Here is a 26547-nt window from a genome sequence, read left to right on the forward strand (position 1 = left end):
CATAGTTTCGAGTAAGACAAATCCAACAAAGCAAGATTGTGATCTTTTAGCAAAAGGCAGTGAGAAGGGCAGGGAAGGCAGCAGATTTCCAGTAGGTTAGCTCCATCCTGTTTCCTTAAGGCATGTTAAGTTTCCTTAATGAAAGGGGAGAAGGGACTAGGGCAAGACCAGAGGATGACAGGTCGTGGAATCTCAAAAGAGTCATGAGATAGTACTCCCTAGCTGCATAAAAAATGGAAGGAGTGTAGAGAACCACTGCTGCTCACTCATAATAAAACTCCTATCTCCAAACAACTCTTATCTATCTTATTGCCTCCCTGTCCAGTAACTACGAGGAGCCAGGGCTCTCATTTTAAACAGATTTCTAAGCATCACAGTCCTGGAGAAAATCTTGGGAGTAAACATAAAATGATCTGAAATATAGATTCGAGAAACTCCTTCTGACAGTGGGAGGGGAAGTGTTACTCTCACAATTCTGAAGCTTGACTTGTGGTCATTGGGTACTTGGGGCTGGTCACTGACTGTGAACAGGAAAGGGCAATACTCTGGTGGTTATTAAGGAAGTGAAGTCTCCATCAGGAAGATGCAGGTGCATGTTTTGTTTCAAGTCCTGGGCTGTCTCATCTTGGAAGGATTTATTCCAGTCTTTCACCTGTACCTATACCATAATAATGAAAGCAAAAGTTTATTCTGGTTTTAAAAACATGCAAACAGTTAGAAAAATCCCCATTATGCTAATGACAGAGTAACTTGCGTGAGAGGTGGCATGCTTTAGAGTCATTCTTTGCAGACATTCTAGGTGCCATTAATATTAGTACCAACTTAAAAGCTAAGTCTGATAAAGAGTAATTAGTCATGATAGGACTGAGATGGGCTATACTCTGTAGAGGAATGAAGGCTGAAGGCAGTGGGTTGATTGGCATTGATAACATGCAGCTGTGGCCTTGCCTCAGTGGCAGTGGGTTGATTGACATGGATGATGTGCAGGTGTAGCTCATTCTGCTAAGTGGTTAAATAGCCCTGAGGCTGGTGGGAGAGAGGTTTGGGTGGGGGAGGAGCAGTGTCGTCTGACCTCTGGAGGAAGGCGATACAGCACTGACAGTAGAATCTGGCCAACGGTAAAGCCTTGTTGCAGCCTACTAGTTTGTGCTGTAACAATACTCCATTAGAAGGTTTTATTTATATGATTCTAAACAGTTTATAGGAGTCTAAAATACTGTTTATTGTCATTTCAGTGCGCCTTTTGAATGAGCTTTAGTAGAGCCCCTGACCATCATTTAGTCATCTAAAACCTGCTTGTATCAGCTACATACGTATGGTAAGTAGTGTAAATATATAAAGTGGGTATATACATATAAAATCAAGTTGTATGCAACTGGATATTTACTATGAACCATTCTGAACTGGAGCTTTGATGATTATACACAACCACAAGTTATCTGTTTAAATTTAATTTAATTTTTTACTTTTATTTTTTATTTTTATTTTTAAATTTTTTTATTTTATTATTAGATTTATATATATAAATAAATATTTTAAAATAAATCATTTTTTTAAAAAAATAAATAGTTAAATAAATAAAATAAATTTAAATACCCTGTGGGGTAATGTCAGGGTTGAGCAGTCTTCTAGGTAAAGTCGAGGTTAACTACATTCCTAGGGCTCTAAGATTTAAGTGAAATTGCTGGAGACTTTGAAGATGGAAAACGTAGCATCAGTGCTGGGTGTTCTTTTCCCTGCTTCATAAAGGTATCATTGTAGAATCTGGCAAACAAAGTATAGGATTTAAACAATTCACTCATTGTGTGATGTCAGTTTATGTCATGACCTAACTTAAGAAATCATCTCAGTACTGTTACCAATTTGTCCTTCATAACTGGAACATCTTCTCAACTGCATTATGTCATGTTACCTTATATCTACAAATTCTGTTTTTACCTCACATTTCAATACATTACCTCTTAGCAGCTTGCCCTTCAAAAATCCTATTCTTCTGAAATTTCTTGGCTTCCTCTGTAACAGTCTCTTGTTAATATAGAGTTGTGATGGTTTTGATGTCAAATATGTTTAATCTCTTAAACACCTCAGACTGTAGCTACTGAATGCTACAGTAATAAGGAATGTGTTAACAGGTCAGGGATAGGTAGCCCAAGGATGGTAGCAAAAACACAGGCTTGAAGATTATGAAAGTTATGTTCTGAGCCCAGTTTGCAGAAAGCTTTCTGAAAATATGCTTAAAAACATATGAAAATGAGATGGAGGTGAGGATAATAGTTTTTATTTCTATGTGGTGGTTTGTGTTTTTTTTTTTTTCTTTTGGGGTTTATTTTTGGAGGGGTGGTTTGATCTAAACTCTTGGGATGGGGAAGCATAGTCCTGTCTAGGGCTCTTGTAAGCAGCTGTTCTTCAGGCTGGGCAGAACTGAGTAGGGAACTGTGTATGACCCGCCAGGAGCTTACATGCATTCCCCTGAAGTGTAACATGCTTCTGCTATGAATAATTTTTAATTTAAAACAGCAAAACAAAAAACTTGGACCCATTCTTCTACATTATGCTTTGTGCTGAAGAAGCTGTGGGGATTGCATGGTAATCATATCTGACAAGAAAAGCTGTTTCCAAATATGTATCAAGAGTCCAATACAAAAATTGGACTTGTGACTACACGCTGTGGATGGGAAATTACCTATCACAGTGGGGTGCTAAAATCAGTTCTTCATAATTACATTGATTTCTCATAAAGTTTTAACAAAAAGTTACTATTTGGGTAATTTGTTTCATCTCAAGACTTTGAAGCCATTTCAGATACTGGACTTTATCAAGATAAAACAAAACCAGTATCTGGATACTTCATGCAGTCTGCTTTTTAATTCACTTTACAAAAATCATTCTGATTTTGTTTCAAGTTGAAATTCTTGAAAAGGTGTTGTAGGTAAAAGAGCTAGTCTGCTCAGAGCTAGAAAATGGGGCTAGAGAAGTGATATTATCACTGTTTGGGGCAACAGGAAATTATTAGGAGTAAAGAGACTTTGTACTTTTTTAAAAGATGGTGAAAATTTGGAAGGAATTCAGGACATACGACTACTTAAAGGCTTTAGGTAGTTTTCATTCTGTAGTGTGCATATTCAAGAGAACCCTAATGCTCTAGGGTTGCTGTTTGAATTCCAAAACAGGCAGTTCTACAACTCTGTCATAAAAGCTCTCTCCCTGGAAAAGTGAGGGAAGACATCTAACCACATATGAGGGAATACAGAAACACCTTTACCTGCATGAAGGTTTTAAAGCTGAAGATTGTGTATGGTATGATAGTGCAGGGCTAGATTCTTTTGATGTAAATCCCAGTGCATCCTCTTAGCACTAATCTGGAGGAGTTTAAAAGGACCTGCAGCAAAGTGTACAAACTCCAGATCAGGGAACTTTAAGACTTGGTCCAAATCTATATGACTTATTTTCCTAAAATTGCTGAGACTGGCTATCATGGCTTCTGACTATCTGAAGGGTATAAGTGGATCTTATTTTAACTATCACTTCATTTGCAGTACCCAGGACCAGGAAACAGCTTAGGCAGACCTGTCTTCATTGGTTCATATGTTGTTAATCACATGATAAATGGCAGGGATCAGAGAAGTCATATTACGGTTAAAAATATCTCATGTAGAAATTCCTTAGTCGTCAAAGAATTGGGAGGCAATGGAAAGATGAAAATATGACTTTGTCAGTATGTGGAAACATTATGTTCTTCCAGGAGCAGACTAAGAGAGGGTATCTTGGTAACAATATATGCAGTTTTCAATCTGCATCTACTCTTGTAATTTTCTCAGCTGACAGTGTTCTACTAGTTTATAAGCTAGCTCAATCATTTGCTTCTTGACATGTCTTTGGTTTGACTTCTTCCCTGTCCTTATCTATATCAAGTGTTCTTTAGCTGTATTTAAAATTTCCAGCAATGGTGATACAGGCTTTTGGCATGGCCACAATTATTTTCAGATAAAGATAGTAGGCCACACACCTCTAGGAAGAAGAGAGCAGGCAAGAGTTGTGAAACTTTCCTCTGCATGAACTTGTCTGCTTTCATACTCAGGCCTAAGGAGTGCTAGCTTGCCCCTGTGCAGAGAAGGCTACCACACAAAGGCTATGGCAGCTGCCTGCTGACATTTGAAGCTCCACAAGCAGTACTTTAATCAGCTGCAGGTGGGAAAAGGTAGGGATTGCTGCTGAGTGTTACTCAAAAGCTGTGCTATGTCAGAGTAAGAATGTGGGAATTTTAGGCACATGTTGTTGGCAGCAGAGGGATATGGCTAGGAGGAGTGAACACTGGGATGCTGTCCAGCTCCTTTGCAAGTGCTAGAGCCAGCTTGCCTTCAACATCTGTACTGAGGATTGCCTGCAGGAATAGAAACGGTGTTCTGCATTATTACAGCAAGCTATCACAGGAAGGTTTGGCTCTGTAGTTCATTGTATTTTCTCTTTCTCAAATTTGTGTGAACATGAAAAGAGAGGGAAACAGTGGCAGCTGTATCAATCAGAGGAATCAGGTGAGCCAAACACCTTGCAAAATATATCAGACAAAAGAAATGTTAGGTTTTCTGCATTTCTTTTGCTGTTTCTTATGGACAGACTGTATACGGGTGTGTAGCAGCTTTGTTTTTACCTTTTGTATTCTGAAACACCCATTGTAACAATACAGTATGTAACTCACAGGTAGTCCTGTGAAAGTCATTGAGATTAGGTCAAGATGTTATTAATATGATTGAAGATCATAAAATCAGATGTTAAGCATTTAGTGAATAACTGCCATGTCTGATGCTTAAGAGTGGTCAGAGACAATGAAATCTTTGTGTTAGATCCCCCGTATGTTAAAAATGGCGATGTTTCAAGGTGCCGGCCCTGTTGATTAGTTTTTCAGCAAACCACAGTTATCTCTTCCTAGACTTGAATATCCCCCTGTAGTAAGGGAAATAGTTTGAAGCAAGCATAACTTTCTGCATGAAGTTACCAGTACAGTTAATCCTATTAATTAAAATGATGTATTTCAGTTGTTGATGCTGTTGAATTTTCATAATTGATACAATTAAACCTAAACCTTTAGATCTTTTCTAACTGTCACTAAGAGTAGGCTAAAAGTCTTTAAAATTGTTCTTAACATACAAATTTGAGCTGTCACAAGGGACAGATGAGTTGCTTAATGTTTAGCTAAAAAATGAGTTACTCTTGCATATTTTCTTCATATTTTGGCCTATGGAAAGGCTGTTTGTTATTTCAGAATATCTTGGCTGTAGACCATCTGCAAGACCTCATTTATTCTTTTGAAATTTGTAGCCTTCACAAGCTTGGCATCTGCAATATCACAGACAATGAATTATTGTGGCTAGAAGTCTCTGGAATTATAAAAACCCTCCTCCGTAAGAACATAATTTTTTTTTACAGAATTGGGATTTGTTCTGAGGAAGCACAGTTGGCAAAAAAAAAAAATAAATTCAAAGATAACAGATTTTTCATCTTTTTTTCACCCTCGGAATGAACAAGGGAGTACTGATGCTGAAGAGTTGCTCTTTAAGTAAATGGAATCTTTCTCTTCTCTCTTGGCAACGGCAGGAGTATTCTTGTGCTGTATGACAAGGCTAGCTGGTGCTATATTTATCTTGTAGCTGTACACACATTTGCAAGAGGTCACTCAATAAGAGAAAGGCAAAGAGCCAATGCAGTTTAAAGAAAGTTTGTTCTACCATAGTTTTAATATTTTGGGTTGGCTTAAAGACAGGGCCGCATACTTCTGGAGGACTGGGGAATAGCATTACTGATACGAAATAAAAACTTTCCTGAGTTGTCTCTGGAAAGATTAGGGTTTTGTGGAGAAGCAGAGGGGGTGAGGGTGTAAGTTTTCAAAATGGAGTTCAATAGATGTTTGGGTGCATCAGCAGAAGAGGAAAAAGGAAGACAAGAGGGTGGGGAAGATGATATTAATAATGCTGGCAGTAGTGTGGTCCATGAACAGCCGGATTTGGCACAAATGTACCTTACTTGTTTGTCTGAAAGATATATGAAAGCAAAATTCACTCTGACAGCGTACCTGACATACTGGCTGTTGCTGAAACTCTGCAAGGTAAGAAATTTTAGTACAAATATGTGAGATTCTTATTTAACTTATGTGCTTAAAAGGCAAATTGATTAAAGTCTTTGCTGAAGCATTTGATAATTCATTAATATATACAATTAATTACCTTCATGGTTTATTACTAGAAGGAGTGTTATAAATATTGACACTGTACTCAGAAACAGGTGATCCAACTTGTAGAGGCTACTAATTCAGTACTTTACAAAGCAATGCACTAATAATTGCCAAACAGTTTATTTCTATATACTGTTTACATAGTGGCATGGGATTTGAAATTATTTTAGGTTAATTTCTAGGTGAAATTTATTGTACTGCTTTTCATTGGTTTACATTCATCTTGTGTGTTGGATAAGCAACAGAATGTATTTTAGTCCTGAAAACATGCACATTATAAAAGTAAGGAATTGGGAACATTTTTGCCAAATATAATGGGGAATCAGTTTTAGCCTGTGGTGGGACCTACTTTAAATGTGATCTGGGCACACCTAATTAAAATATTTTTACTTGATGTGTTACTGGATAGGGAAGAAACAAGGCTTTGGACCATGTATAAATGCTATATGTAGTTTATTCCATTTCACCTTGCAGAAAGCTGCTTTAATATTCAGATCCAAGCAAGGAAACATTCAGTCCTACAGAAGTGATAGGTTTAAGGTTTTTGATTTGAGCCGAGAACACTGAGACATCTGAGCTTATAAGACTGGTGTTTTTATGATAACAATGCTCTATTAGTAAATGTAGAATGTGTAATATGTCTTCCTTTGTATTACTGCATTCAAGCTTTACACTCGTAGGCATTTAGTTGATGGGCAGATCACCAGATAGATAAAAAAAAAGTCAAAGCAACGTTTTCTGGCTGTTTCTACTTCTGAAGTTTAAGACAGATAGGAAATACATGATGGTGAACGAGTGGAGACCACCGGTGTTGGGACAGGTGGTGTCTCAGCAGCAACAAGCCCTCTCCTACAGGTACCTCTACATGTGTGGCAGTTTTGTGGCAGCACCTACATAGTTTTTTTGCTAGCATAGCTATGCAAAACTGTAACATGAAAATGTAAACTGATCAGTACCAACAATTTCATCTGTTAGATTGCTGGATTGCTTTGTTTCCATACATATTCCATATTTATAGTGCCTTTGGTTTTGTGGAAGTAGAGTTTATCAGGTGCTGCTGATTCCTTGCGTTAGGGGGCAGACACAGACACTTTCTTTCATATTACTTTTCCCTGTAATTTTTCTGCTTACTTGCTGCAGGGATCTTTTGTGAGGTTGACTGAAAGGGGTAGAAATCCATACAGCTACATGGGGGAAGTAAATGGCCTTAGGGCAGGTGTCAGAGCCATCATGTGAGGCAGAGTGCTGGGGCAACACACTTCCTGCTGGTTTTGCAGAGTGCTGATCCAGGGTGGGGAAGGTTTCACCTTGTCTGGTTCCTAATCGGTTCAGTTGGTTTTATTGTGGTTTGACCTCTTTGCAGCCGTTGAAGCTGTAGGTTTTAAGAGCCATACTTGTGTTACAGAATGATCCAGAGCTACTGCTTTGGTAGTAGTTGGTCTGGGTGTGTGCAGCAGCTTCAATACCTTGGACTCACTACTAATGCATAGAATTTTTGTGCATTAATCATGACGTGTGCAGGAAACATTGAGTGGCACGCACACAATGGTCTTGTGTGCGCCTTACCCTTTACCATAAATGGTTGCTTTTAAACCTGACGAGTAGCAAACAATCTTTGGTGTTGGACTCTTACAAAGAAGCTATGGCTTGATGCAAAGAAAAACATGAAATGTCCCTACCAGGCAGGTATGCAGGAACTTCAGCGCAACATATGTAACAGAGGAGACCTAATGCCCACTTGGCTCCTTCTCCAAGTAAGCCCATACTTCTGTGGGCTCCATGTGGACTAATCTGTGAATTGCACAGTATCATTGAATACTTTGTTTAGGTGCTTATGTCTGGAGTATGCTAGGGTTGCCCCATTTCTGTGTGGATATTATTCCTTACATGACAGGAAGAGTTATTACAATACATAAGCTAGGAGAGGTGCTTCTGTCTGATTGCATCTGCTTGCATATAGCATTACGTTTGCACAGTGCATATAAGTCCTTTGAGCTGGGAAGGAACAATTCATACTATATGAAAGTAGAGTGAAGAGAGGTAATTCAGTTTCTGTTAATATCACAAATTTCTTCAGAAAGCTTTCTGAGAACCTTACAATGCCCTAGCTAAGCTGAGAGGATAACTAAACCTCTAATTTATTAATACTTCTTTCTTGCTGAGCTTTCTTAAAGACTGTTCAGATTTGAGCCCCCCTTTTCTTATTTCCTGACACTCTTCCATGACTTAAGTCTCTTCCAAGACCTAATCCATTCAAAAAGTGCTATTTTTTTTTCTCCTTCCCCCTCACAAGAACAAAAGCAGCACAGTGTTGCTTTTTCTTAGGTTCTGCAGCTTGGCAGAACCTAGCAAGTCTGGCCTAGTGGGAGGGGAGGCCAGCAGCATTGAAATGGTGCTGCTGTGGTACAGAGGCACCCTTTGTAACAGCCAATGTACACCTCCTTTACATCAAAATTATTCCAGCTCTTGGCTACAGATAGTTCTTCAGGTGCTTATGACTTGGAAAATATCTGGGGCTCCTTATAACTCCTTACCAGCCCTACCCTGAAAGGGGAAATAGTTATGTAAGTAGGTGGCGTGGAGAGAGCTGTGTAGCCTACTGGTCTTCTGTGGACTACCATCTGGGAAACATCGCTGATGTGTCCCCAAGGTAGGCTTTAGATTTTAGAGGTCACCACAACTTGTGGGGATGAGACAAAAGACTGTGAATTTTTCTAAAAGTGCCACATGCCATAGAAGCTATCCTTTCAGCCAGTTCTGCTTTTCAAGTCCCATTGAACATCAGACAGTTGCAAGGAAGGGGTGGTTGGGCACTCATTTATAGATGCCTGTGAACAAGTTAAGCTTCTTGCTTCTGTGCAGAGATGCATTTGGCTAAACAGCTTGTCTGTAGATGGAGCTTTTCTATTATATAATATATACTATCCGTATATTATCGAAGTTAGTTGTCTTCTGAAATGGTGAGTTTCTCTTGGGCTAACATGTTTGGCACCCAGTAGCCCTTACTCATAATGAAGCCCCTTGGATCTGTAAGGTTGTTTTCTAAATCTTATAAGGGCAGATATCCTGCCAGATCTCAGACTTGAACAGTGCTTCCCTGACATTCTAATGTGTGTTACTATTGCACACAAGTGGACGTCAATTATTTTGTAACTGAGCTTCATATCAAACTGCATGAGAGCACACACAGATTGGTGTCTGATTTCTCACTTGCTAAACACAGTCTTTCCTCATTCTGCTTGTGTTAGTTCTTCCCATCGTAAATAATCTCTTCATTTTTCAGTTCATGGCTGCTTACCTGTGTCATGTCCAAAGATATTTGCTCACAAAGAAGCAAACAGCTTTATAAACTTTAGAATAAAGTTTTAGAAACAAAAGGTTAAATTAGTGCAGTCTCCTATGGGCGATCCCTTTTTAATGTGTAAGAATGATTGATTTAAATAAGCTGATTCCTTTCTAGCTTAAGTAAAAGTTAAAACAGAGTTCTGAAACACCTTGAAACAAAAGGTACCCACAGAGGGAGATGGCCATCAAGTTCCATACTGCTGTCACACTAACTTTTCAAATAAGACGATAATTAATACATTAAACTTGTGAGAAAGAGAACAGGCAACAAAAAGACCCCCCTCAAAATAAAAGCAGGCTTTAATTCAGATTTCACGTAAGTTTAATTGAATTGATCCTCTCTTTCAATAATTTACAATACTTCAGTAATACCCAGTACCTCTGACTATCAAGAACAGTTGGTTAATGCATGTGATTTCCCTGTTAAACACTATACTTTAAGTGTTTTCTGTCAGCTCACCTGGTATTCTTTTAACAATCTAAATCCATACATAAGGCAAAATAACGGTGAGGTGGATCTGTTACCTAATTTCTTGTCTGCGTGCATACTTTTTGAGTACTGGGTTCTATGGAGCTTCTGCTGTTGCTGTGTCATGACTTGAACACGACAAACTTGTACATGCTACATAAACCTACCCCAATGGATCCCAAATGAAAGATGAAAGTATTTAAATCACTATCCTATGGTTTAGGGCATAGGAGCTTAATTCTCAGCTGTGCAATTGATTTATTACTCTGTATTGATAATCTTACTGTCCTTGGCTCAGCTTATTGCCTGTAAAGGGGATAAAAAATTTGTTGCATTTTTAAAAAAATCTCTTTATATTTACTTCTGAATATAAATATTGTGGGGCTAGATTGTCTTTCTGTATGTATGTGGCAGTGTAAGGGCAGTCTGAACAGTATGAGATGAATCCCTTTCAAGGGGAAAGAGGAGCCTGGTTCTATACTGTGAATTAATTTTCTAGGCATTAGTCTGTGATCACAAGGAAGTGTAGAGGTACTGCCTGCCTTCTTTTGCCATCCATTTGAGGAAAAAAAGGGTGCAGAGAGGCCATTTTTAGCCTTTTCTTATCTGATGTTTTCAAAAAGATCTTCATTGAAAGTGTGGTGCCTTTTGGAGATGTCACTTATGTATTCCACATCTTTATTTCTCATTCCTGGAATCTACAGACAACAGGTTGGAAGATCTAAGATGTAAGTGACTTGTTCAGGAGAAGGATATCTCTTTTGGATTCCAAATGACAACCCCAAGAAACTGTCTGGTGAAGGGAGAAAGGGGTTTCAGATACATCTTGTCATCACAATTTTATAGTGGTTAGATACAATTGTTGCCTGCCAAGTGTGCTGTTACTGTGTTTTTAACACTCTCAGTGTATTCTACTGAGAATACTTAACTATCAGAAGTTTGAAGCACCAGAAAGTTGGGTCTGAAAAAACTAATTTGAGGTTCCTATCTCTTTTTTTAGTTTGCTCCCAACATAACACTATGGTCATAGAAAGATTTTGGCAGAGGAGGGAGCTGAACCTTGAGATACAGAGTGTGAGACAGGGGCTTAACCAGTGGACCATCCCCCCTGTCCTGTCTTGGTAGGTGGCAGTTGGAGCAAAAAAAGAAAATACTGCAATGGGAACTGGCTGGCTCCTTTCAGTTATTTTCCAGCTACCTTAACATAAGTATTTGTTGGAAATGGAAAGATATTTTTTTTAGTTATTTGATATGCTTATATGATCTTGCTGTGTCTGTAACTCCTCCCTAATAACTTTTGAACATTCCAGCCAATCTCAGCAAAATTTGAGTGAGGTAGACATTACAGAGTTCACATCAGGGAGACAGAAGTAGGTAGGCAGGGAGTGGAAACGGAGACTTGGCTAATACCCCTCCTGAGGAAAGACTCCTGCATATATTTATCCCTTATTAAACATCAGAAACAGTGTAAAATGTTTCCCTTCCCACACTGGAGAACTGCGTTATCTGTAGGAAACAGGACTACGTTGGTTCAGCTGCTTGCAGAAATACATGTTTTCTCAATAAAGTGTTGTTTGTTTGGCTGTTAATGGAACTCCACTGAAGCTTACTGTCCTCAGAGTAAAAGCCAAGATTTTTCAAGAAGTGCAACTTGAGACAACTAAAGAGGGATGTTTTTCAGGAAGCTGTAAACATTCCCTCCCCCCTCCCCTTGGAACACTGACTTTTTAAGCTGTCTCAGATGTGTCAGCCAGATCTCAATCTCCATTCACTTATTTGGTCAAAATGGTCAATATTTTTTTTTTTTGAGTCAAGTTGCAAGAACAATCTGTTTAGGTACACTGTTAATTTCTAAAACGTCATAAGCTGTTATATAGGGCTTATTTTGTTCAGGGAAAGTATTTCTGAATCAGTTTTCCTTTAATTTATGCCTAATTTTTCTGGATTTATTTGGGCCAGAAATATTAAAGCAACCTGTTTTATACTGGAGTAGTACTTACAGTGCTGGGTAGGCCCAAGTGTTGTAGAGAGACAGAGCAATGGAAATAGGAAAGAGTGGAGGGGAAAGCTGGAATGTATCAAACCTGACAGTAAGCTTGGTTCAGATTGGTTTCGCATTCTGGGCAGAGATGCAGTTCTTTATGGGCAGTGTAAATCATTTGGCCTGTGCCGGGGAGTTAGGCTTCTGCCTTTCCCCACTCCAAAAGGCCAAGAATTGAAATTTTCCTAGTATCTTTGGTATTTATCAAGCAATCTCCTGGATCTAGCTCTGAGCTACAACCAGTGTGTTCAGAGAGTGCAGGCTGTGAAAGACTGATGTACAGAACAGTTCTGAAACATGGGGAATGATTGCTGGAAAAGCCAGGCACATCCCTTTTTTTTTTACAACCTCATTCTCTTAAAATTACCACACCTTCTTTTGTGTGGGAGAACATATGTTTGTATTCAGTAGCTACTTTTCTGTGAAACTGTCTTTCTCAGCTATCAAAGTTCCCAGAAAACACCATCAATCAAAGATGTATTCTTTATGTTGTTAATTTGAGGGCAGTTCTTGCAATGAGCCTGCAGAGTTCGGCACCACTGGAGCTCATGAATCAGGGCAGAACTTTCTTGCTAAATCGTGACTTTACGATTAGGTTAAAAAAAAATTGACTGAAATCCTGCATGACTAGTAGAGTATATGGGGTGGATTAAGAACCTGTAAATAGATGACTGAGAATAAATTACTACTTCTTGGGCATGCTGGAATACTTGATGCTTTTCCTAGAAAGTTTCTTATTATTATAGACATCTAAGAAGGTGCTGTATTTTTTTTTTTTTTTTTGTCCTGGTGTTTTCTGATGGAGGAAAAGCAGAGTTGGTGCTGGACAGAAACAAAATCTCTCACCTGATGCTTCGAGTATGGCACTCCAAGTGTGATTATTTACAAAACTGGAGGAAAATTGGCAAGTATTGAGGAATTTGTGGTGTTACAGCTGCATCATTAAAGTAAGCCTTGAATAAGATGCTGCCAGATAGCACAATATCTAAATAACCACAAAAATGCTTGGGCAGGGCAATTTTAAAAGTTAGGTAGATCACTCTGCCATTCAGGAACAAGAAGTGAAACAAAATTTGAGCTTCCAAATATCAACAAATGCATTTTTTCCACACACTTGACTAACTTATTTGGAAGCTTGCATTTGCACTGAGGAAGAGTGTGTCTTGGTGTGAAAAAGCCATTCTTTGTAGGGCTATCAACCTTCAATTATACTGCCCCAATTCCTGTAAAAAAATATGTAGAATAATATGAATAATTAAAAAAAAGCAAGCTATCACTTTACATTGAGTTTTAACATATATATTGCATTTTTTCCTTAGTCAAAAGCCGGTTTTGTTCTTTAACTCTCAGCTTTGCTTTTGGATGTAATAAGTGGATTAATCTGTAGATTAGAGAAAATAGCCTAATTTTGATTAGGGTCATTATAAGTGGACTGTCATTTTGATTCTAGCAAAAGAAAATGGTAGGATAAACCTTGGTAGCTCACCTTTTGTGTCCTTATGCAATAGATGAGACTGTAGTGTTGGGGTTTAGAGAACTTCCAGGTAATAAAGGAATCAAGGCAGAATTATTTACCATAGTTCAGATGCAAGCACTGAGCACAGACACAAGTTCACAGGCAGATTTTCAAGAAATGTCTGTCCATGTTTACCTCTCCAAATTTTCCTATCCACACTCTGCCAGCAGATACTGCTTATGCTGCAGGGGCAGCACAGCAGGATGTGAATCTGCCACCCTGAACACTGTTCTTAATGTCCAGATGTGTTAACGTAAACTGAAGTCTGCATTGCTGTTGTCTTCAGCCATTCCAGTTGACTCTCTGTTAATATGTGAGACCCACTAAGTCAGAGGTCAGCATTACATCCACTTACATTGTACAGGTGATATTAATCTATCCCTTGGACATCATCTGGAAAACTGGGCTAGTAAATTGTGTTGCAATGTTAGTTACTAAAATCTTACATAATGATTAGTGATGCACTATGGTGACACTGTATGATGCACAAAACTAACAGCATAAATGGTACAGCTTTATTAATAGCTCCTTCCTTATTTTCACCATTTGCTGATAATTATATTTGATGTTATACCCCAGAAAGCAATATAAATGCCCTATATTAATTAAATGAGACGGAATGTAATAGTCTTTGTTATGCTTTTTGTCTCTGTGTTCCTGCAGAACTAAACTGAAAAGGGGGGAAAAACCTCCTAGTATTTGGAAACATTTTTAAAATATTTCTCTGCTGCCAAAACAGACAGATAGCTTTTGTGCTCAAACAGAAAGTTACGGGGTGGGGCAAGCAGAAGGGATTAATGCTGTCTCCAAATGAATAAGTGGGGTTTTTTGATGATATTTGCTATAATCCTATTGGCAAAATGGACAATCCTAGTACAGTTTGGTAGCCCGTCTCTCCCTGTTGAAAAAGAGACCAGGCCCTTAAGGTGTGGTGAGAAGCATGTGGGTGGTAAACTAGAATGTGGAAGAAATAATATTGTCAGTGCTCAAGAGAAAATAGCTTTTACAGTGTTGGCAATTAAAGTTCTCAAATTGGAATTTTTTCCCTTAAAGTCCCAGCTCCTGGAGGCAAGTGACTGCATAAATGTCCGATTTAAAAAAGCTTTTCAGATGCTATAACTGCACAGGAAAACCGAAATATCAGTTTGCAATGGAAAGTTCTCAAACAATAAATCTTTCATCCTTGGAATTGTCCATCATCTTGCACGTGTTTTAGAGCTTGGATCAACTTGTTAAAGATGCTGATTATAATGGCTGTGGGACTGACTTTGTTCTTTGCTTATGCCAAATAAAAATTCTAAACAGCATGAGTATAGCGGTGCTCATCTGGGAAGTGCAGGCTTTTATTTCACATCCCATATAAATAACTAGCCAGGATGCCCAGCAAAGAGAGTGTGGGGGGACAGGCATCAGCAAAATGCATTGGAAGCAGACGAAAGCCTCCCCCCAAAAAAATAAAAATAAATTGCATTTATGCTGGTGGAGGCAAGCAAAGACTCCCAGAACAAATCTGCACACAAGACATCCTGGGAACTTCAATGGTCATAAATGGTGGAATGTTTCACATTGTTGAGAAAACCTAGGTTTGCTGCTCTGCTGTGGAGAGGACAGCTGCCTGTTGAATTGCCACTGTTTCTTGCAGCATATCATTGCAATTTAGAAAGCTAAGAGCTTGAGTAGCTTTTTATTAGAGCGGTGAGGATGGCAACACATGGTAGCAATAATTAAAAAAAAAAGTGATCTGTATGATCTCATGGTATTTCCAGTCTTACTGAAACTAGGACTCTGCATACATCTTTGTTTTCATGGACATGTGCTCTTTTTCATCCTGTTTACTTCCAAATATCTGTTAGCCCTAAGAGAATGACACCTCTGACTTCACTGTCTTTTGTTCAGAAAACTTGTGCAAGAGTGATGGGGTTTTGTGTTGGGGGCCAATAACAGGGATCCCCAGGGGAACAACAGCCTGGCTGGAAACAATGTTTGTACAAACCCTGACTTCCAGAAATCTGTGCTGTGGGTCAATGTATGTCCCAACAACACTATCTTACTGTGTCTGCTAAACCAGCTTCACGCTTCTAACATAGTAGATCTCATCCTTTCCAGACTGAGAAATGTGTGCAACCCTGTGTGAAGACACTGAATATCTGTGTTCACTCCTGTTTCTGCTTGAACCTCCCAATATGGCCTTGGATAAACTGCCTCATCTCTGCATCAGTTCTTCATCTTATGGGAATACTTGCTTATTTCCACCAGGAAGTACACAGATATTTGGAAGAATGAGCCTATGTGCCTCGTATAGCAAGTCTCCAATTTGGGAAGTGACCTGTAGCTATCACTACATTACAAATACGTGCAAGAGGAGAAGGCCTGCTTGTTAGCAGGAAAGAACTGAAATGTGACATCTGCAATTTGTAAGTTAAAAGCATCTAAAATGAAAGAAACATTTGAGTTTTCAGATTAATTTTAGAGATGTGTGATAAAAAAAAATGGTAGGACATTGTGGAGAAGCTTTTGCAACTGTTTTTGGCTTTTAAGTGTGGTTTTTTTTGGTGGTACTCATGCTTTGAGTAGTTCCAACCCCTAACTGCTTGTTTATTAATCCATTTCTCCCCCCCAAGCACGTACTTCTAGCAACACAACTTTTAGTGGGAAGCACAATGAAACAAGTCAAGGAGTGGACATGTCTGAAAACCTAATCTCTTCCACTTGCCCCAGTTAACTTTCACTTCCACGGAAGTGCCATATTTCAGAGTACAGTCACATGCTTGCACAGAAACAGGCATGAATGTTGGTCAGCTGGAATTTCCTTAAACTGTTATTGCCACAAGAGCATGGGACTGTACCACATTCTCATTAGCTGTCAAAGTCTTCCTGAGGAAACCAAACCTACCTAGGTGAGGTCAGGACCTGTGTAATATATATACCAAACATGGAAAGATTCAGGGAAGACTTAAATTATCAGGAAGAAATCATTGTTTCAGTAGGTCAGAGGAGAAGCCTCAGTGACTCATGGTTATCTACATGTTATGTTCCATTTATCACTTTGCTATTCCTTGAGAAACAGATGGAGTGGGTTATCATCAGATGAAAAAGAAAAGGTTAGAGACAGGAACTATTTTTCCTTGCTGGTTCTTCAGGTTAAGTGCAAAACTCAAAAAGTGAATATGCAATGGTTTATAGACATAGAAGTGTGCAGAATCCAAAATCTGTTTTTCTAGAATCTTATAACTTCATTTGTTTTCAAATATGCAATCCTTGATAATGTGAAATTGTTTAGAAGAAGTTAGTAGTGTTTTTTTTATTTTGTTTTTATTTTCAGAATATCAGAGTGAGGTTTTTGTAAGCTAAATTTTGAAATGGCTTAATACTGCCACTACAAAAATGGTAATTCTATGTAAAAAAAGGGAAGTTACATAAAGAAAGAGGGTTCCAATTAGAACAAGTTAAAAATTAGTATGGAGAAGAGTGGATAGTGTTGAAGGATGTTCTAGAACAAGTTTCAGGAAGTGTCATTGTTCAAGGATAAACTGATTTTGCTTTAAATTAAACACTATTTATTGAAACAGAACTTCAGAAATTATGTATAGTAACAGATGGTTCACTCTCCCTTCTTGTCATCTTTACAAAAGTGCTTTGCAGTTTACCTTAAAGCTCCCCAGGCCTGCAAGTGTTGGTTTTAAGATGGAGGGTTTGAGTGTGTTAAAAATAAATGCTAAAACTGAGGGGAAGTACCCCACTGACAAGAATGTGCACTCATCCTGAGAAGCAGTGGGGCACTTGCTGTTGGAAAGATTCAAATCTGCCATAACTTATGGTAAATAACAAAGGGCTATGTATATAGCAGACTAATAAATAACGTTATGGAATCTGAGTTTAAACCTGGAATTACTTCCACTGTCAGGACGATGACTTGCCTTAAAAATATAAAGCAACTTTTCATTTGGCCTTGAAAAATCTTTAAGAATGTGGTGTTATTATTACTTAAGGTAAGCTTTTTGGGCTGGAGGGATTTTACTCTTGTGAGTGAAAGAATTATGCATAACCTACAGTGTTTCTGTACCTGGGGATCTTCCTCATCTTAAAGATCATGGTTTCCGTGAAGCTGATGAGGTGGGAGAAGTCCTTAGATATATAGAAAAGGAAATCTGGGAAAGTGTGTATGAGGAATGGGGTTTGGGATCACTGTGTAGAATAGAAGACTGATTATTGTTTTGTAAGACAGCAGTATTGGAGAAGGGCAAAATGTTTTAAGGCAGAACCTTCAACTTGAAAGTTTTATTTTACTTTTTCATTTCCAATGCAAAGTTCAGGACAAGTTCACTGAAGTTTGTGAACCCTTCAGCAACAGTTTGGCAAAGTTTCAGGCAAGCCTGAAATGGTATATGGTTTGGATGTAAATCAGGATGAGCTTGATCCCAAGCCACCCGAAGCATAGCACTTTGGCTGCATGCAACTTTGTATTTCAGCCTTCATTGTGGCCCAGGCCTAGATTTGCCCAGCGTGAAGCTTTTGCCTGAAGTGCTGTGAATGGAGCCTGCTGTACTTTTAACTGATGTAGCACTTGCAGAGCACATCTAGTCATGGCATCCTGGTAGTGGACAGAAATGGTGAGCATTGTATACTTGTCATGGATGGCTTACTTAGGTTCTGGTTCAGCCAGATGGTCATTATAGACAAATCCATACATCTAAACCTCAAAGTTGATGAGGCAACATGTGGGTCTCATGAAGTTTTCCTCAGGTAGTTTTGTTCAGAACTCACTTCTGGGGCTACACTAAGGCTCTGGAGAAAGCTGCGATAATTCCGAAGGGTACACATTGGCACTCTTCCTAAGCATTACTTCTTGTTTAATTAGTCCAAAGGAATTTTTAAAAGATTAACCCTTAAATACCTTTTGACCTGTAGAAGTAGATTCCTTCACATAAGTCTGAAAGGTTTCTCAGTTCTGTTCTGTGTAGTGCAAGGAGTAGGGAAGATTTCTTGCAGAAGCCAAATGTTGGTTCCTGCAGCTGTATGGATTTCTTTGTGCCAGTAGTCACAATATGGCCACCTGCCCTGATTGCAGGGTCAAGCCTTAGATAACACAAAATAAGCAAAGGATGGTCCTTTCTTTGCTAAAGATTTTGACATCTGTGGAGTTGAATAACTAGGTAAGATGTTATTAATTATTGATATAATAATTTATTGTTATAAATGCTGGGAGGGCCTTTAAAAAAGCTGTTATGGACTGACTATATTTTGCTGCAAAGTGGTAGTATATTATTATTTTACTACATTGAGTATCCTTTCCTCTTTGTTACACTGAATTGCACAACTTTGAAACTTCAGCGGAACAAGTCTCCAGCCTTTCTGAATTTGCATGAAACGATTATGCTTGGCTGGGAGTTTTCTGACATGGTAATGTCTGTTCATGCCCTTTTCTGGCTTTCTTTCCTGTCTGTGAAAGGAAAACTCATGAATAAGATGACTGGGAAATAAATGCAAGCACCTTTTAAATAATATCAGAAGTAGGTCTAGAGCTCTTATGGCAGGGTTTTAAAGGGTTGCCATGTAATCGCTTCCTTCAGAGCCAGTTCCTGTTAAGAGATACTGGGATGTGCTTTGTAAGATGCTAAACCCTGGGGCTCAGGTGAGGCAGACTTTTTGGCTCTGTTTTTTTAGTGAGAAATGGGTAGGTTACTTTGACATAGTCATCACTGGCTGCTCCTCAATACCTTGTGTCCATTGTCACTTGAGCAGTGATTAAGGCAAAATCTACGTCCAGTCCTTTCTAGCAGAAGGAGCTACTGTTTAGCTGTAACTTCTCATCTGTAAATACTCCTGCAGTAACACAAGACTGACAGTTTTTACCTTTATGTAACAAGTGTTCAGAAAAGAACTGCCTGAGCCTTTCATTTTATGATCTCTAGCAGAGAAGTCATCAACAATAGGAAAAAACTTGGGATATGGAGTTAATTTTTTTAAAAAGTGGGATTGCACAGTTTAGAAATCTTTCAGTTTTCTGTTAAACTACTCAAATGCTGCCTTGATATATGCACTTTGAAACTTTTGTTCCATAGTCCACCATGAAATATAGCATTTAAAACAATTTGACATCGTTGAGTGACATTTTCACTATATTTTGATATAGGTCACATTCTATTCTCCCTTTTTCCTTCCAAAGAATTACTTCTATTAAAAACCAACCAAACCTAAGTTTGTGATTTTGCAGCAGAATACGCTATATGTGCACACAGGTAACACAAGGTAGAATTTGCCACAAAACTCTTGTTTCTCCACCAACCCCTGTAAGATGAAGGCCCACCATCTGCACAGAGCAGCTTTAAAACTTCTCATTCTGCTTGTTCACCCTTGCTTGCTACCTCTGTCCGTGCTTCTATTCCCAGACCAGTCTCAAGCTTCCAGCCCTCGAATGCCTGCTTCCCCTGCCCATCTGGCTTTTGGTTATCTAAGGATTTTTTTGCCCCCCAAGTTCTTTTAAAACACAAATACTTCTAGAGAGAATGTGAATCATACATCTTCTGGTGGCAGATTCTGGTTCTCTGAAAGCAAAGCTCTCAGCAGAAGTGTTATATATTCCTGCTGGACTTTATTACATCCAAGACTATGTTAGTGGGAGCAGTAAATGCTTGCAAGATAAACAGAATTGCTTCTCAGAGACAAAATTACTTGCACCATATATTGTCAATCACTTTAAGCTAATCTGCTAAGCATTAAAGAATTTAGGACTCACTTATGATTTGACACTAGAATTTTCAAATGCTCCCAAGCATAAGTGGAGTTACACCTCACACACCACTCTGAAGTCAGAGCAGTTTGGCCATTTGTATAAAGTTAGCCTCAGAGCGCTTCCAAACTGAACTTTTTGTTTTACAAAAAATCTTCTGACTCCCCATCCAGGCTGAGGTTTATCCAGTAGTCTCACATGAAAATCTGATTACTGTATTAGAGGGCTTGTAATCTTAAAGTGAGAGAGTAAGTGAAAGTATTAAAGCATACAAACTAACTGGGATACTGCTAGGCTGGAGTATTACTAGTGTCTTTTTTCTGCAGTGTGTGTATATAAAGCCTCCTCTCCTCCCTCTTATGCGGAACTCCTGTCTAAGTAACTGTTAGGTTTTTCTTTTCTGTTTTAACTGTTAGCTTTCCCCTCTCTTCATTTAACCCACCCTTTCAGAAAGTCCTGAATACATAAAAAGCTTTTGCAGTGTGCCCTGAAGCATGTATACTGATGAAGCATATACAATGTAATTATGGATAGCACAATGCAACATCATGAAGTGCCTTTGTTTACAGATTCTCTATCATGAGAGTATAATGAACAGATTCACTGAGGAAATGCAAAAGCAGATGCCTTTGGCTGGCTCCTGTTGTTCTCTTTTTGGCAAAGAAAGAGGGACAAATCTACCCTGGGACAGCCCCACTGAAGTCAGATGAGTTACACCAGGCAGGAACTGGAACTTTTCTCTTTTTTTAAAAAAACAACAGTTTCCAGATCTCTCTTCCCTGACTGTCACAATTTCTCTTCCACAGAAAGCCTATGAGAAAAGACTCTCTGCTTCTAAAAAGGTAGGATAACCTTTTAATACCTAATTTCCGCAGCAGTGTAAGTTCTGTGTGTATCTACCAATGGCTGTAATTGTAAAACTAATCTCTAAGTATTTATAGAAAAAAGTATACTAAAAACCTAAAATCATATTTATTGAATGGGAAAGTAGGAACAGAATGTACTGTGAGAGGGATAGAGTACTAATACACAGCTGTGCTGCAAGTGCATGACATACGCTTAGAGCTGGCCTAGGTATCAGCATATGGTATCACCTTGAAACGTACTGCGTGTAGTGAGGTGTAACATTGGACAAAGCTTCTGAGGGCAGATGTCTGTGAAAGCACCACACTTCACATGTCTGCGAAATCTTTAGGGAAGAGGAACCTGTGGCAACTCCTAGTATCTTGCATATTTGCAAATTATAATCTTTAAAACAAGTTTATTGGGGCAAACCTGGGATTGCGCTTCATAGCACAGTGTAATAACAAAAGTTAGCAGGACTGCTGATGCTTTGTGCTTGCTAGTGCTGTGGCCATACTTCTAGGGGTTTTTTCCTCTACCAAGGGCCTGAATGGTGCCTCTCATATAAAACCTGCCATTTACAATTTGCCTTTTGCTGAGGCCTCCTTTGTGTTCACACAAGGCAGCTGGCAGGAGTGCTGACCTCCTCCGAGCTGAGCCTTGCCAGTGCTAGCTAATCAATATTCAGTAGAGTCAGTTGCTCATTATGAAACCATTGATTATCCCTGGAAGGTTACTCCCCCTATTTGTGTCATTTTTCAGTCTCTTCCTTTTTCAACCCATACAACCCCCCATCCCAGGCTCTCAAGAGGACAGAGTACTGGGATGGAAATGAGTTTCCCTTTCAGGATCTGAATAGTTCGTTGTCAGATGTCAAAACAGTCTTTGAAAAGGAGGTAATTTCCCCTCTGCCAGATTTTTGTTTATACCAGGTTTGCACTTTTGATTTCTGGGATATTTCTAGTGATTGCTAGCTGCGCACTTGAAGTGTTTGTTGTATTTGACTTATGCAGGTTGCATTAGTTACACTGAGCTGTGGTGTCCTGTGGCTGAAGAAAAAACCCACATCTTTTACACAGCTGTAGCTGACCTGTCTGAACTTTTGCACAAAAGTGGAGAGCCATGGTTTCATATTCCATGCTATTCACAAGCAAATAAACAGGGAGGCTCATGAAGGACTGAAAACATCCCGCAAGCCCTTGGCTTCTGGCATGCTCGGCTCAGAGTACACCCACATACATTACACAGTCTGTTCCTCTTCCCTAACACAAAAGGGGAGGTCTGTGAGGTTTGGCAAAAATCATAACAAAGTCTCTTCTTTTAAATGTCATTTGTCCACTTAAGGATGTATTCAGTCAACACAGCAGTAGAGAAGTGTGAGATAAATACAGAAGTCTAAACACTTGACTTTATTAGAATAGATGCCAGATACATAGACAGATAGAAAAGACTAAAGAAATTGTTTTGGCTAGCTTGATTGGTTGCTTTGATTGTAAGTATATCATTAAAAATCATAGCAGAGATTACAGATCAAAAAGGCAAGGTCCGAGGCCTCAAAGGAGGGGAGCAGGCAGCTGGAGCTAAGAGACAGATGGGTAAAAGAAAAGCCGTTTGCAGAGAACACAATGCTTACCTCCGTTACACTACTCAGTTCAAGTTAGTGCCCTGTCGAAAGAGCAGGAACTGCACTGGGCTGTGACAATCTACCTTACAGAGTGACTCCATTAGAAGAGCTGAACTTGCAGTTGATGGGTAGTAATTGTAGTAAGAGGATTGAAAGTCAACAGCTTTCAAGCTTTATCCTGCTTGTCCCTTGGCTTGGATTTAAATCATCACTAATTCAAGCTAGATGCTTCTGTCTGGGAGCAGAGTCAACTATGCAAGTCAAAGCACAGCAGAAGTTATTACCTCAGTGAAGGTGAGCATCTTTTCCTCTCCTGCCCTTAGCACTTGAAGGAGGAGCTGTGTTTGCATGGAGAGCAGACCCTGCTGTCTGTCTCTGATTTTACACAAAGTGCTATATTACTAGGGAATGGAAAGCCAGAGAACACATAAGTACTGTGGAACTCCTGCAGTGGATGGCATTATTCACTGTTGATGGAACAAAACATAGGCCATACCTGGTTAGCACCTTGCATTGGCGCATCTTGGTTCATCTTACAGACTGGTCTGTGGTTTTGTCAGGTGCTGATGATTTTAGCCCATGTCTCCAAGGGCTGGTTCAGAAGCCAGCTCTGTGACCATTGCCAGCAATTCAATCTTGTCCGGTCATTAGTACATGCCAGAGAGGTGATGACAGGGATGTGAAAAATGGCAAGCTGGCAGACTGGGGTTTGTTTAGCCAGGGGGGTTTCCTGTCAGATCCCTGTCTTTCTGATCAAGGCATGTGACACAATGGATCTGTCAGACTGCCAGAGAAAGTTTGAAGCGTAAATCAGGCATTAATGTAAAAGTGGGCAACAGACAGTTCCTCGGCTGATAGAGAGGGAGCTGTCCCTGGCATAGGAGAAGAGTGACTCCACCTGCTGTCCTGTTTGTCGGGGAGTACTTACTTTCCAGTGTCAGTTGTCATCCTGCTGGTGTTAATTAGTGTTTTTAGCTATTTTCTGCAAAAAGACTTGTTACTACTCAATGGAGAGGATCCCTGAGATATGGTGTTGTATTAAAACAGAACAGATATTCTTTATGTCCAGTTTGGCTTTCAGCTGTCTTCAATGTGCCTGAGATGTATTTAAAGGATGAGGTGAAGGACTAATATTATGTCTTGATCAGAGAATATCATCAGTGTATTACAGAGGAAATGTTAGCAGAGAGCATACTGTTCCCATGCCTCTGTTAGGCAGAACTCTTCCTGTCCCATTTATATTGACATTACCCTGTAGTAATCATTGCAGTCCTAGAAGGAAATACTGAATTGAATGTGTTCCTACCTATTGCAGCAGATAAAGTAAGTTAGCATGTTGGGACCAAGCAGCTCACACCAATTGCCAGGAAGACTATCTGATGGAGCATAAACATCTGTTCTCTCCATCTCCTATTTTTGTTGTTCATACCACTTGTGCTGTGGGATGCAGTAAGTTGTTATGGAAGCAGAGTCATCTCCAGGGTGCAGTGACAGCCAGTGGGTTAAAGAGCAGTGACCTCTTTGTGAAAAACCTCCAAAGAATTGTGAAATGCCTCTTAAGTAGTTTTATGCATTTGGCCAGTGAAATTGAACCACAAAGTACGTTCACAATTTTCCTTCTGGATTTTCATTATGTAGATTATGCCTTATAGCTGCATAATGACATTTAAAGTAATAGAACAGAAACATCTCATATAGGTAATGATGTCCTGAATATGTATTACGTTGACTGAGAAGCCTGCATTTGTTTCAAGCATGTTTTTTTTCATGGAGAAAGGCTATGTGTTTCTGTCTTGGCAGCAAACTTTGAAGAAGATACACAGAGACTGAGGAAAGACTTTATGTAAAATCTCATGGCAGTGTAGTCATACAGTCAAAATACCTGTAGGACTGACCTCCACAAGTGGCAGGTGCAAAGCATGAGTTCTCATATTTCATTTGCTACACTGGAAATATTCTTTGAAATTCATGAGTGTAGAATAAAATTCTGAAAGATCAAGAAGACTTTTGGTGACAAAGTTATTCTTGCATTTTTGCAAATCCCTCCCGTAAGGAACATAGATACGAAGTAATGGCTGTGCAGATTCTCAGAGCAACTGTATGTCGTGTGGCTAACAGACTTTTCAGACTACTTTGGTGTGGGTCTGAACCAGTCAGTCTGTTCATATTGGAGATAACTATGGTCATTGAACCCATATGGACCTCATTCTATTAAAAACTCCATAAAAAAAACCTTAATATACTACTGTCTGGAGGTAATAAAACTCCAGCACCCAGAATTGTATGGGAGGCCATGCCGACTTTAGTATCAGGTCTGCCAGTTCAGGCACTGCCACGTACTTATCTTTAAAATGACTGGCCAGAGAGTATTTTCAGTAATCCTTGCCCCCAGGCAGCAGGCTATGTGAATGGTTTGTGCAAAAGTCAGCATTTCACATTACAAATGAAATATGTTTCTACTAGATAGAGGTGAGCTCTTACCCTGCATCAGCAAATCCTATCTTCTGGGTTTTTTGTCTTTGCTTAAATACCAGTAAAAAGGCCCACTTAGTATTCTGTCTTGTGTGTTTATTACCTGATTTATGATTATGAAGGTAACAGATCTCTGTTGCCTTCCATGTTGGAGTTGTGCCAAGTACTTCCTCCTGAACTGATGAAGGGTAATGTTGGTTATTCTCTGTTTGCTGTCAGTGCAAGCTCTGAAAGCAAAGATAGAATCAGGATTAATTTGTCTGCAGTTAGAACTTGCTTTCATTCTGGTACTTCAAAAGCTGCTGTAGAAAGAGTGAGTTTGTTAGCCCATGACAGGTGAAATTGTTGCATGCAACAATTACACTTAAGTACTTGCTCTGCAGTCAAGTGAATGAGTTGGTGTCATTTGCCGAATTAATTTAAACACGGCATTGGTATGTAATAGATTCACCATTAGCTTTCTGATAACTGTCAACTTTTAGTGTAAAGAAGCAGTTAGAAGATGACTATGTCCTTTACAAAGAAGGAAAACAGAATGATAAATAATTTTTCACTTTGCAATTGCTAAAGGTTTTTTATGGTAAAGAGCAAAACCCAAAAGAGCTTGGAGGAGGAGACCTTTTAGGAGAACACATAGTTTGTAGAGAGTCAGGATGGCATTAGCTTTTCCTTTAAATATGCCTGTACTTTTCTTGTATAGAACTTTTTTTTTTAATAGTACTTATCACCATGGTGTCCGAGTGCCTTCTCCATGAATTCAGTCTTCCAGTATCTTTTGTGATGTAGCAAAAGGAGACTGAGGCGTGGAAACAGTGAATTATTTGCCTAAGATCATTCAGAAAGTCTGAGAGAGAGCAAGGAACTGAATGCAGATAACCTAACACTCATATAATGTCTATCCTTTATTTTAGGAGTGAATGAATCCCAAAGATTGAAAGCAACCCAGAATATTATTTCCTATAACTATTTTCAGTTTAGATTGACTCAAACCCAGGCTTTTCCTTGGCATCCGTTCAAGGCAGTAGATATAAGGCAGATGCATTCAACAGTGAGCCCTTTTTTACAGCATGACATTTGAGTTTGCATCACTGTAGCCTTTTTTTGGTTGTGGTTTTTTTTTATAACTGTTTCTGTGCAGTGTCGTCTTTGCCTGCCTGGTGCAGGGCATCACCTCCTGTACAAACTGGCTTGTAAACCCTGGGCTCACAGTCAGGAGAACAAGGAGTGAGGCCAAGAGGAGCACAGAGCTCCTTCCTTTACATACTGCTGCTCTGGCTTTCT

At 39.2% G+C, this 26547-nt stretch overlaps 1 protein-coding gene across 2 annotated transcripts in view; it reads left to right on the plus strand.

The window, feature by feature from the left end:
- The first annotated feature begins 1540 nt into the window (after positions 1 to 1540).
- The window catches only part of ARHGEF4 (Rho guanine nucleotide exchange factor 4), a 231792-nt gene continuing 206785 nt past the window's right edge, over positions 1541 to 26547 (plus strand). For both annotated transcript variants that reach the window (XM_080409688.1, XM_080409690.1), the window contains exons 1-2: positions 1541 to 6100; positions 21134 to 21169. In XM_080409688.1, coding sequence (XP_080265814.1) covers positions 5885 to 6100; positions 21134 to 21169 — 252 coding nt within the window. In that variant the 5' untranslated portion in view covers positions 1541 to 5884. The remainder of the gene's footprint in view (positions 6101 to 21133; positions 21170 to 26547) is intronic.

The sequence above is a fragment of the Falco punctatus genome (genome assembly GCF_963210335.1).
Source record: "Falco punctatus genome assembly, chromosome: 13".
Taxonomy (NCBI): Eukaryota; Metazoa; Chordata; class Aves; order Falconiformes; family Falconidae; genus Falco; species Falco punctatus.